General features: G+C 44.1%; 1 protein-coding gene across 1 annotated transcript in view; it reads right to left on the bottom strand.

The window, feature by feature from the left end:
- LOC120065686 (semaphorin-3F-like) overlaps positions 1-13,184 on the bottom strand; it is a 37,642-nt gene that overhangs the window by 14,699 nt on the left and 9,759 nt on the right. The window contains exons 4-7 of the mRNA XM_039016758.1: positions 8,878-8,971; positions 4,134-4,250; positions 3,700-3,839; positions 2,226-2,340 (exon numbers count right to left, since the gene is read on the bottom strand). Of these exons, the coding sequence (XP_038872686.1) occupies positions 2,226-2,340; positions 3,700-3,839; positions 4,134-4,250; positions 8,878-8,971 (466 nt within the window). The remainder of the gene's footprint in view (positions 1-2,225; positions 2,341-3,699; positions 3,840-4,133; positions 4,251-8,877; positions 8,972-13,184) is intronic.

Here is a 13,184-nt window from a genome sequence, read left to right as displayed (position 1 = left end):
CACCTGTATTTAGACCAGACATTATAACCCATCAGTAAACTGGAGCCTTGGCATGGAGCGCTCCTATACCCAGTTAAACACATGCACTTCCTAGGGGTACAGTACCTGGCAGGTGTGGGCAGTGGCCACTGGCATCAGGCCTGTCTGACCTTTGCTTCCTAGTTCGGGACGTACTGTATGGATGTACTGTATGGACAGCCTGTGGCAAAGCTGAGTCTGCACTGTTCATTAGAAGACTGCAACAGCCCGTGTCTTTACACATTTACAGCTTTATTAAAGTAATATCCTGAACGGTGCACTGTACATGTGAACCAGTGCCAGCTCTCCACACTCCTCTAAACCCAGTGTGCACGGCATGCCTGTGTCAACAATGAGCCGACTAATAAAGACACAAAGTAATTTATAACCGTAGAGTACGCTGCTCACGGTTTGGATATCCTTTCATTTACTTGGCCAAAATGGTTATATAGCACCAGTAGCGAGGTTTCCATACAATTGTCGCAGATTTTCATGCAAACATTCTAAAATCTGCATAAAGAAAATATGTGCATTTTCCAACCAGTGGTGTGTTTCCACCAAACTGACTTGTTGCAGATAAAGAATCAGTGTGTGATGACGTAGTGCACACAAAATGTACTTCTTCACTTCCATGTACTTAATAAAAATCTAAAGTTCAATGTGTTTCCATCGCATTTTAAACTCTACCAATAGTTTAGTCACAAAAACTGTTGCATTAAATAGCAAATGTGCCTACTGGACGAGGCATGTGCGCTCTAGCCCAGGGTTTCCAGAAGTTGGTCCTGCCCCCCCTCCCCATTATTGGAAAGTAGATCAAGATCACTGTGCATTTTCACCACCCTGTGAAATTCTCTGTAACTTATTTCATATTTAGCCTAATAGACTGCATGGTTTCCCGAGTCGTAGTGGGAGGAATACAGACCATGTCATCGTGACTCCAAGTTGACTTCGATATGATAGTTATTATATCAATATTTGTGGATAAAGGCATTTCCATCGCCATTTCTCGCGTATTTAATTTTACCGACCATGTTGAAGTAACAAATGATCTGTCGGCATTTATAAAATTGTACCTTAACTTACTGTTTCCATCGCAGCTGTAGTGATTTTTTTTTATATATACACGGTATGACTTAACTCGCATAAAAACTTTGGATGGAAACGTTACTGGGAGAAAGAAACTTGCAAGACTAATGCACACGCAAGCAGAATGAATCAACCATAACCTACACCGTAGTTCAATTAGGCATAATGCAAGAGCGCACTCTGGGACTAAAAACAGAGGTCAAATAGAAAGTAACACAAGCTTTTCATTCTTGAGGTTCGGACTTGTCTACTGTAGGCTCGGTCATAGAATAATCAGAACTCTTATCATTCCAACATTCTATTTGGAAGCAGTGAGACAGAGATAGAAAGACATGGCAATGGACTTGACAGTCCTGCCTGGCTACTTGATCTGTCTGCCATGAGGCAGCAAGCCCCTCATATCCAGTCTATTACAGGATGGGAGTGCTTCCCAGACACCGTTTACTGCACAGCAAGGAAAAAGGAACCTTTTGTTTGAGACATCTTGAAAGAAAATAACAACTATAGTACCGGAGTGTGCACAATTCCCATTACAGCATGCCGTATGGGCCACAGGAGGATTGAGAGGAGGTTGTGTAATGGAAGAGGCTACCATATGGGGCAGAGACTGGGCTGTGTGCAGTGCAGCACAGTGCACAGCAGTGTAGTCAGGCACTTGTCAGGTGGTGGTATGCAGAGCTAAAACTGGCCTTAGATGAGCCTGGGTGGATAGTGCAAGCAGGGTGATAAAAGACAGGCAACACCAACAAGTTCCTCTATCAGGGGTGGGCATTTCCAGTCCTCAGGGGCCTGATTAGTGTCACAGTTTTGCTCCAGCCCCACCTAACACACCTGACTCCAATAATCAACAAATCATGATCTTCAGTTAGAATGCAATTTGATTAATCAGCTGTGGGGGATGGAGAAAAAGTGTGACACCAATCAGGCCCCCGAGGACTGGAATTGCCCACCCCTGCAACTGGTCTGGAGTCAGTTCCACCACCATCATTTTTAACTGGTCTCTATTTGACACAGTTTTAATACCAATGAGAAACCTCAAGATATTCAGTCTGGTTCCTCGTTCCTTACTTTGATGTGGATAGCGGATGAAACCACAGTAAAGGGGAGGAAGGAGAACTCACGGAGCTCGTCGAAGTGCGTCTCAATCCCGTCGGCCCCCGGCACCGAGCAGATGAGCCGTGCCTTCAGGAAAGTGCTCCACTTGTTGACCAGGCAGCAGTGTCCACCGTCATCATTCTGCAGAGAGAGAGGGGGAGGAAGAGGGGGGAGAAAACACAGTCTTCATCACACACACACTCACATCCTCTGTCTTCCCACCAAAAACAAACAGGTGGAGCCACCCACATACATTGTACATATTTTAAAAAGCAGGCCGGTTTTGAGAGCGGCCTGCAAAACGTTGAGAAATGCTTAGTTGTGGGGGGATGAGATGGTAAACACTGTCTCCTCTTATTTAGAGCCTCTCCCATCTGTCATGGAGCAGGGCCAAATTCCAGTAGATGTGATTTAGAGGTTTCCTCCTCCTTAACCAACACATTCTCCTTAAAGCACGTTCCACTTTGAAGGGGAAAACACACTGCCGTGTCATATATTTAAAAAATATTGCTGTAACAAATTGTTTTCACCACATATATCATTTTAATACCCACACGACGGTTGTAGGCCTGTACATACTGCACACTACCTTCTACACATGTATTTGGAATAAATCCCTAAATGGGATTTGAAATTGTTTTCACAAGCTTTGTACTTTTTTAGAGCAAGTACGCTGTACAGTTGTTCATGTTTTGGGGTACGAGGAGTGTATAGAGCCAATAAAGTGAACGGCATTAAGAGCATCCAGATGTGTATGGACGTGAGAATGATAGAACAGCATCCCTGGGGACCAGTGTAAAAAACACTGAGAGGGGAATGAGTGTTTGTGTGCAGGGTCACTGCCTCACCCATTCAAATAAACACAGTGGTGAGCTGCGGAATAACTGGAGCATGGTGACTAACTGAATAAACACTACGCTCTCCATGTTTGTAAGCTAAGCCCAGAAAGATGCACCCTAAGCTCCAAGTTTACCCTACAGGGACAAACACATTCCCTGTTATTAGTTTTTGCTGTTCTTCTCAATTTGTAGCTCTAGGGTAGAAGGTCAGGGCCATGCTTTTATTAAGACAGTGTGTGGTTAATTACAACAGACACTAGAGAATACTGATGTCGAAGGGCTGCTGGGCTGGTTTAGAGGCTCTGGACTTTACCAAGCTGTTAACTGAATACCTAATATACTACATCCTTTAGAGTTTTTTAAGACTACCCGTCAGGAGAGGTCGGAGGATCATGGGGTCTTAGGTCAGAGTACCATCTCATGGACAGAGGCAGGCATTGTACACAGGAAGGTTAAATAGACATGTGGATTTCAGTGAGTTAGTGTTAGACTAACACAAGTAGTTCCACATCCAGAAAGTCCCAACACAACTGGTTCCTTTCCCTTTCTTAATGAAACTAGGGTTTATTTGTCATGTTGTGCATGTCACATGTTTTGTTATTTGACAGTTTTGAGGTGAACGTGGCCTCATTAATACACTCCATTCTGAGGCTGTGCTCACCAGGCAGATCCGACCGATGCGGGCCTGAGTCACGGGACTCTGGCCCATCTCAGCAGACGTCTCACGGAAGAAGAAGTAAAGCTTGTCGTCATTCCTCTCTGCACTGTCAGGGATGAGCTGCACATGGACAAAGGAAGGGTCTGGGAGAAGGAGAGAGAGAAGGAGTGCGAGAAGCTTAGGAGGAGATTCATTTCCCTGAACATCTGGTTAATATCATTTACAAACTGTCTGCATTTCGTGTTTAATAAAGGATTAGATTTTGTAAACATAAACATTATTAAACTTTTCAATAGTTTCGGGTCACATGTTGACAAATGGTACTTTCAAATTCGTGCCATCCCATGCATAAATTACAGCACAGTAGTCTTAATAGCATAGACAAGCTCTTGTATAACACATATCTCGAGTGCCAAAGAAGCCATTTATTTATTTACCATTTAACCATCTGGAGTTATACTGGTCTGTACGCATGGCGGTCTGTTTCCCAGTACGGAAGATGGCAGAGTCTGTTCCCATGAAGTCAATGTAGACCCCAGCATAGAGTTCACCATCTGAGAGAAAAGAAAAAGAAAGACGGAAGGACAGAGGGAGAGAGAGAGAGAGAGAGAGAGAGAGAGAGAGAGAGAGAGAGAGAGAGAGAGAGAGAGAGAGAGAGAGAGAGAGATTAATCGGCTGAGCCAAATACTTTTGACTCGTTGATATAAAGCCAGCCACACCCTTGGCATGAAGGACTGAGGCTCTCCTTACGCAGAACCCCCCACCCCTATAATTAAACCTTTAGTCCCTGGCAGGTCCCCTGACAGGACCCTAGTGCCCAATACCTCAGGGCTTTCCATCCCCTATGTCCAGATACATATCTTTAGACTGTCATCATCACAGTGCCTGTGTAAAAGACATCTTTAGCACATAATGTGGACAAAGACAGATGAACAACACACATTATATTACACAATCATACATAAGGAAGATTGCACAGTTTGCCACTAACCAGGCCTTTTAAAGTTATGTACAGAGAAGGAGGACCATAGTCTTGTTAGTCAGTGGGGAGGCTGGGTGTTGGTCCTTCAGTTGCTGGTTGGGCCTCATATGACAGCAGGTGTCTCAGCATGCATTTGACAGCTACGGGGAGTTCTCAAGGGTGGGGTTAACAGGACAACAGGGGCTCAGGGCAAACGGAGCAACAACTAAACTACTAGTATGTACTAACTAAAGTCAATACAGGCAGTTTTGTAATACCTGTGGCAATCGAAAACGCCTAAACTGCCAAAACCTGACAAACCAGAGGCCACCTCACTAAGATCTAACTTTGACGTGCAAGAGAAACTGCATTGGCAGGTAACAATGGCGGGCATTGCCCCTGAACTTGAGAAAATCTTTGTCGTAATAGCTGAAGGATTCAAGACTGAATTTGCTAGAATGGATGCGAAACTGGACAACATTCACACTCTAGTTACTTCTCAAGGCCAGCGGATCGTCGTCCTTGAAGCAGCTGCTGAAAATACCTCAGGCAGGGTCTAAACACTAGAAACGACATGCGAAAAGCTGAAGAGAGACATCGAAATGCAATTTTTTAAAATGTAATCTTTATTTAACTAGGCAAGTCAGTTAAGAACAAATTCTTATTTACAATGACAGCCTACCCCAGCCAAACACGGCCGACTGTGTGGAGGTCCTAGAGGAAGATGTTTTCCCCTCTCCTCCAGAGCTAGACAGGGCCCACCACAGCCTCATTCAGAAGCCTGGACCAGGCCGGAAGCCTCGCACTGTCATTGATTGCTTCCACCGTTACCAAACCTTGTGTTGTGGACTGCACGGGTGAAGGGGCCCCTGAAATACCATGGGCACACTGTACGCTTCTATGAGAACTACAGCCCTGAGGTCACTAATAGGAGGGCTGAGCTCAAAGACGCCATGTCCAAGCTCTACGAACGTGGCCTCCGACTCTACCCTGCCCAGCTGAGAATCACCCAAAACGGAGAAGTGGTGTGGCTGCACTCTGCCCTGGAGGCCGACAGATTCATGGAACTTGCAGAAAGATCCACTGGGGAGTAGAAGACCTGGAAAACTATGGCCGAAAAGGTTTGCCCTGAGTTGCCACAGACTAGCTGGCCAAAACACTGGCTAGTTTGGCTGAGACTGGCTTCGCTAGCAAACCACAACACTTTTTGGAGACATTCCACTGAAGGTACGGGACTTTCAGTTCATTATTGTCTGTTTATACTAATGGATGTAGGCCTTTCTTCGACTAAAAAAAATATTGGTCGTCCGGGAGTCATCTATTCTTTTGACCAATCGATTGGTCAAAATGTTTAAATGTGTATTTTTCCATATATGTTTTAATCTAATCAACTATATGCACTGAGCTTGTCTGATGCTTTAAGCACACTGTTTGATGAAATAATTAAGACACACAAATGACTAAAGGTAGTCCGACCGCAATTGATTTGATTGTGGCGGGCCGGGCTCAGACTTGCTGCGCTGTGTTAAACAAAATGAAAGCGAGTGACTGTGTGACTAGCACCCATTATCTTTCCCTCCTCCCTGCTGCAGCGACCACCACTGTCCCTTTTTGTCGTTAGCTGTAATCGTTCTAATTGTGCGTTGTGACAATGTCAAGCACTAAGTTGTAATAGTTCCCATATTAAGCACCTTTTATTTTGGCTAATCTACAGTGGTAAGAAAAAGTATGTGAACCCTTTGCAAATTACCTGTATTTCTGCATAAATTGGTCATCAAATTTGATCTGATCTTCATCTAAGTCACAACAATAGAAAAACATAGTGTGCTTAAATTAATAACACAGAAATTATTGTATTTTTCTTGTCTATATTGAATACATCATTTAAACATTCACAGTGTAGGTTGGAAAAAGTATGTGAACTGCCTATGCTAATGATTTAAAAAAAGCTAATTGGAGTCAGAAGTCAGCTAACCTGGAGTCCAATCAATGAGACGAGATTGGAGATGTTGGTTAGAGCTGCCTTGCCCTATAAAAAACACTGACAAAATTTGAGTTTGCTATTCACAAGAAGCATTGCCTTATGTGAACCATGCCTCGAACAAAAGAGATCTCAGAAGACCTAAGATTAAGAATTGTTGACTTGCATAAAGCTGGAAAGGGTTACAAAAGTATCTCTAAAAGCCTATATGTTCATCAGTCCACGGCAATACAAATTGTCTATAAATTGAGAAAGTTCAGACTGCTGCTACTTTCCCTAGGAATGGCCATCCTGCAAAGATGACTGCAAGAGCACAGCGCAGAATGCTCAATGAGGTTTAAAAAGAATCCTAGAGTGTCAGCTAAAGACTTACAGAAATCTCTGGAACACGCTAACATATCTGTTGACAAGTCTACGATACGTAAAACACTAAACAAGAATGGTGTTCATTGGAGGACACCACAGAACGAAGCCACTGCTGTCCAAAAAAACCATTGCTGCAAGTCTGAAGTTTGCAAAAGTGCACCTGGATGTTCCACAGCGCTACTGGCAAAATATTCAGTGGACAGATGAAACTACAGTTGAGTTGTTTGGAAGGAACACAACACTATGTGTGGAGAAAAAAAGACACAGCACACCTACATCAAAACCTCATCCCAACTGTAAAGTATGGTGGAGGGAGCATCATGGTTTGGGGCTGCTTTGCTGCCTCAGGGCCTGGACAGCTTGCTATCATCGACGGAAAAATGAATTCCTAAGTTTATCAAGACATTTTGCAGGAGAATGTTAGGCTATCTGTCCGCCAATTGAAGCTCAACAGAAATTGGGTGATGCAACAGGACAACGACCCAAAATACAGAAGTAAATCGAAAACAGAATGGCTTCAACATATTTCCCCAAAAATATGCCTTCTGGAGTGGCCCAGTCAGAGTCCTGACCTCAACCCGATTAAGATGCTGTGGCATGACCTCAAGAGAGCAGTTCACACCAGACATCCCAAGAATATTGCTGAACTGAAATAGTTTTGTAAAGAGGAATGGTCCAAAATTCCTCCTGACCGTTGTGCAGGTCTGATCCGCAACTACAGAAAACATTTGGTTGAGGTTATTGCTGCCAAAGGAGGATCAACCAGTTATGGAATGCAAGGGTTCACATACTTCTTCCACCCTGCACTGTGAATGTTTACACGGTGTGTTCAATAAAGACATGAAAACGTATAAATGTTTGTGTGTTATTAGTTTAAGCAGACCGTGTTTGTCTATAGTTGTGACCTAGATGAAGATCAGATCAAATTTTATGACCAATTTATGCAGAAATCCAGGAATTTCCAAAGGGTTCACACTTTTTCTTGCCACTGTACATCAGGTTTGATTGTTGTTGTTTTCCCCCTGTATTGGCCTGACTGACTATGACTATGTCGTTACGTCCAATCGCTGTACCCACATGGCTAATAATACTCTTTCTTTTTGACAATACTCATTAATTGTGCATTGTGATAATGCCATGTAAATCAGCTGATACTGACGCTGACCACCCCAAAAAATGATGCTCAAATTTCCCACTTTCCCTTTTTTGTTTTCTTTTTCTTTTCTTACTCATGCTAAACCCCGATCCCCAAACTAATTTAATGACATTACATTCTATCTCACCTTACTCCATACAGTTTAATGATATAATGGCAACCAAAGGTAAATCCTAGTCGCTACATTCCTAGCTGGAATAGCAAATTATTGGATTTCTCATGAAGGTAAATGACCACAACAAATCATGTGAATATGTTCTTGGTATTTTTCCATTGGAAGTCACGAAACCACGATGGAAAGGATTGGCTTATTAAAACAGTGAACCCAGTGGTATGTGCCCAGACTGACCACAGCTCTTTCAATCCTAACAAAGCAAAATGCCTTATGATTTTATCATGAGAGATGAGATGACCATTCCACTGTGATCTATCTCGTGGGAAATAGGCACAGAATGGAAAAGGACACTGTCTGGACATAACTTAGGCATTAAAACATTTTTTAAGTGTGCCAAAAACAAAATTGGCCATTGAATTGAGGATAGAGGAGGTGGCCATTTTTAGTAGTGGGAAATAAAAGGAGGCGTACACAGGGGACATGGCCTCAAGGTCCCTCAGAGTCACTGAGTGAGCCATGGGGACGAACTGGATGATCTGGACTGGACTGGGGACCTCTCCTGCCATTCTCCAGCCATGTGGCCGAGTGTAGATGATACTCACTGATCAAAGCTGAGACGCTGTTGAGCTTTGGGTCGTAGGAGCACTTTCCTTTCCCAGACTCCACTTTGCCCGGCTCCAAATGCCATATGTATTCCTGAAATAGAAAAATCATAAGAAAGAAGCGATACATTCATAGTGCTCTTCATCATGTCACAGTAATTCCCTAGTGGAGGGAAAATGAGGCAGTGCAATATGTTTCCAGTAGGTCCTCTGGGGCCTATAAGGCATTGTGGTTTCAGAGGATGAAACATAGAATAATGAGAGTGCCTTCATACAGAAAAAAAACTCTCAATTCAACTCTTCTAAATCCATCTATAGTGCACTAGAAGGACTGGGGGAATAATGCGTCAAAGGTTGTTCTTTCTGCACAAAAATGTCTCCTATGCCAAATGTCTCTCATCCCCTCTCGATTACAATTGTTTATGTACCCCTACTGCCGCTGACACCTGCAATCCTGCTCAGTGAAAACACTTCCTGGATGGAGGCTGAATGACTGATGCTCATGACTCCTGGCATCCCTATACACAGCACTGAAAGGTGATTGGCAGGTATTTGGATTTGCGGGTGGGAACAGCCAATGGCATGCGATGACATGCCCCGTAGCCTTGCCACAAACCAGAACAAGTCAAATCCCCCAAACGCTCGCTCTTCAATCGAGGAAGAAGGGGAGCAGAGACGAAGACATCTCTGTCCTTGTCCGTCAACTCCCGAGCAGGAGAAAGTGAGGCGCTTGCCAAAGTTATTCTCCACTGGCTCCTACGTGCACCTTTATGAGATTCCCTCTCACCTTTGATTAAAATCAACGGCACATGTAAATCTGAAGGTGTTGGCAGCTCCCTGCAAGAGATGCCAGATGTTGACGTGCACCAAGTCACCAACGGTTACATGTGCCAAGGGATATACTCTGAACATGTTTTTAAACCTTTAAGAAGGATTTTACCCTACAGAGGATTAAGTGTTGCATGCAACACATTCAAAACATAAGGCTGAAAACATAATGGCCCTGTCGTTCAAAGGGTTAAGAGTTCCTTCCTGTGCTGCGAATGGTGGGAGAGCACAAACATTCAAGTAATGCTCAGCTATGTGGGTCTATTATTTCCTTTCTGCTTTAGTAGTTGGACACAGTCGGCTGGTGTTTGTCCTGAACCAACGGGGCTGCAGTGTGAGAGGGTCAGACATTAACCGTGTGAGATCTGTGAGAGGGGTTGGCCCGCATTCCTACAGAAGGAGGATGGGTGGGGGGTAAAGGAATGGAGGGTGGGGCATTCTGTGCCCTCTAAGACAAGCGACAAGACAATGTGAGGAGGAGAGGAAAGTTACTAATGTATCTATCACAAATAAAACATGTATATTTGATTGTGTATGTTCTGTGACCTTGTGTAGAAAATCACAAAATGCTGGGCTTCCATCTCTCTCATGCATAAGAAGCAGGCAACGCAAATACTGACAAATCAGTTCACCAAACACACACAGAGAGAGAAAGAGAAAGAGAGAGAGAGAGCACTCAGAAAGTGAGGCTTACACAAAAATGGACAGATGAACAACGAGAGCAACGGACAACACAAACATGATGGATGAAACTAAAAATGGACAGGGTCTAGAGAAGACATGCTTAGCCATGAGGTGATAAGCGATCCACTTCACTAGACAACCAACAGAGTGGGACAATTCAACTGATAAAGACAGAAATGCTTCAAGACACACAGAATGAGCACAGATAGAACTGAGGGGTCAGGAGACATGCACAGCCCTCCCCTACAGGGAGACAGAGAGAGAGAGAGACATAGGCATGGCATGTTGGCTGAGTCCCATAGTGGGTCTCCCCAGCCCATAAAGGTAAGGCTCAGGCGCAGACAGGCAGGCAGGCAGACATGCCCATGCTAGTGATGGGCACCTGACCCAGACCCACGTCCCACCTTTAGTCCCAGTGTTTCGGACACATCGTTTGGTTGGGCCGCGCGGCTAGCCCTCCCTCCGGTCTGGGGCATCTGCAGGTGCATGGCGGCCTAAAACAGGAGACAGCGACACATTCTAGATGTTACGCACCTGCAGTAGGTGGGACCTGACGTGAGCTCAGTAACTCTGTAAACTGGTCTGGGACTGATGTGACTACATGACTGTTTCAATAATGTCATTTGGAAAGCCTGTGGGGAAAATGTGTGGATATCTCATTCTCTACATTCTCTGTGCAAGGAATGCCTGCGTGGCTCAACTTCACCAGATGGTGTGAAAATCATCAATATTAGTTCTGTACCATGTGGTTGAGTCAATACAGTCTCTCACAGTATGGTACATACATTAAATCCTGGCCTGAGCCACCGCCAAGAACCAACATTTGGCTTTTACAGACAATACTAGCTATCATAGCCCCGTGTAGGCTAATATATATCCTTTAGGTATTTAGAAAGGAAGTTGTCTACAGCTGAGTGAATAGTACGTGTCTGAATAACGTCTGAAAAAGAAAGAATGATGGTATCTGGCAAGCTGATAACAATATATCTGGACGTCTTCAGTTACAAATGTCAAAGCAGGTTCCTGACGTGTGAGAATGAGTGTGTGTGTGTGTATGTGTATACATCTACATGAGACAATGAGCACAGTAGATTTCTGGCAATGAGCAGCATTTCGCCTTCTCCTGGCTTCCTGTCTGGAAAAGCTGTGTGTATGGTGGTGTACCATTTCACATCTCTGCTCCCATACTTAACTCCAGACCAGCAGAGAGAGAGAGAGAGAGAGGGGACTCACGGGAAGAGTCTGACCTGTCTGTTTAATATGAAGGGGAAAATAAAAGCCATCTCATTAATGTACTATAACTAGAACATTCCACTGGCACCCCATAACGGGAGCTCTCATGGCCAATTACCCAACTTCTCATATGGTGAGGACTGGAGGCTGAGGGAGCATAGCGGGAGCAGGCCAACTGAGAGTCACACAGGGCTTCTAGAGCTATGAGTGGATGGATGGATGGATGGATAGATGGATGGAGGGAGGGATGGATGCCCTTTGTTAGTAATAATCATATGGATCCATATGAAATAGCAGAGGGGTAAAGTATTCCGTGGTGGTGATGCCTGGCTCTACGAAACTCAAGACCTCAAATTAAAGAGTGAGAATTAACATTCAGCGCCGTAACAGTAACGGTGAGAAGTAACGCTGGGGACGACAGTTGTGAAGACTGAGACTCCAATGGCTGCCTAGGCCTGGGGCTGGAGATGAAGCAGTGGAGATCGAGAGGGGTAGAGGATGGTGAAGGTAGGAATGAAGGTAGGATGGCGAGAGAGACATAGAGAGAGAAAGAGAGATGTGGGGATGAAGAGAGAGAGAGAGAGAGAGAGAGAGAGAGAGAGAGAGAGAGAGAGAGAGAGAGAGAGAGAGAGAGGAGAGAGAGAGAAACAGAGAGAAAGAGAGAATGAGAGAGAAAGATGGAAGGGAGGGAGGCTGTGGGATGGAGAGTAAATGTGGAGATGATCTCTACAGATCAGAGGCGGCGTTTCTCTTGGCCGGTGATTTTAATCCAGGGAAACTGAAATCCGTTTTACCAAATTTTTACCAGCATGTCTCCTGTGCAAAGAAACGCATACAAGGCCCTCCCTCGCCCTCCCTTTGGCAAATCAGACCATAACTATATACTGCTTCCTGCTTACAAGCAAAAACTCTAACAGGAAGTACCAGTGACGTGCTCAATATGGAAATGGTCTGATGAAGCGGATGCTAAACTACAGGACTGTTTCAGAAGCACAGACTGGAATATGTTCCGTGATTCATCTGATAACATTGAGGAGTTTACCAGATCAGTCACTGGCTTCATTAATAAGTGCATTGACGAGGTCGTCTCCACAGTGACTGTACATATCCCAACCAGAAGCCATGGATTACAGCAGTGGTTCTCAAACTAGAGATCGCGACCCAATGTGGTGTCACCTGATATGAAAATGGGGTCGCGGATGAATTTCCAAAATCTACCCCCAAAAAATACAAAAATACATACAGTGGGGCAAAAAAGTATTTAGTCAGCCACCAATTGTGCAAGTTCTCCCACTTAAAAAGATGAGAGAGGCCTGTAAATTTCATCATAGGTACACTTCAACTACGACAGACAAAATGAGGGAAAAAAATCCAGAAAATCACATTGTAGGATTTTTAATGAATTTATTTGCAAATTATGGTGGAAAATAAGTATTTGGTCAATAACAAAAGTTTATCTCAATACTTTGTTATATACCCTTTGTTGGCAATGACAGAGGTCAAACGTTTTCTGTAAGTCTTCACAAGGTTTTCACACACTGTTGCTGGTATTTTGGCCCATT

Source organism: Salvelinus namaycush, chromosome 20 (assembly GCF_016432855.1).
Source record: "Salvelinus namaycush isolate Seneca chromosome 20, SaNama_1.0, whole genome shotgun sequence".
Classification (NCBI taxonomy): domain Eukaryota; kingdom Metazoa; phylum Chordata; class Actinopteri; order Salmoniformes; family Salmonidae; genus Salvelinus; species Salvelinus namaycush.
The sequence above is the reverse complement of the archived record's forward strand: the minus strand, read 5'-3'. Positions and strand labels throughout refer to the sequence as shown.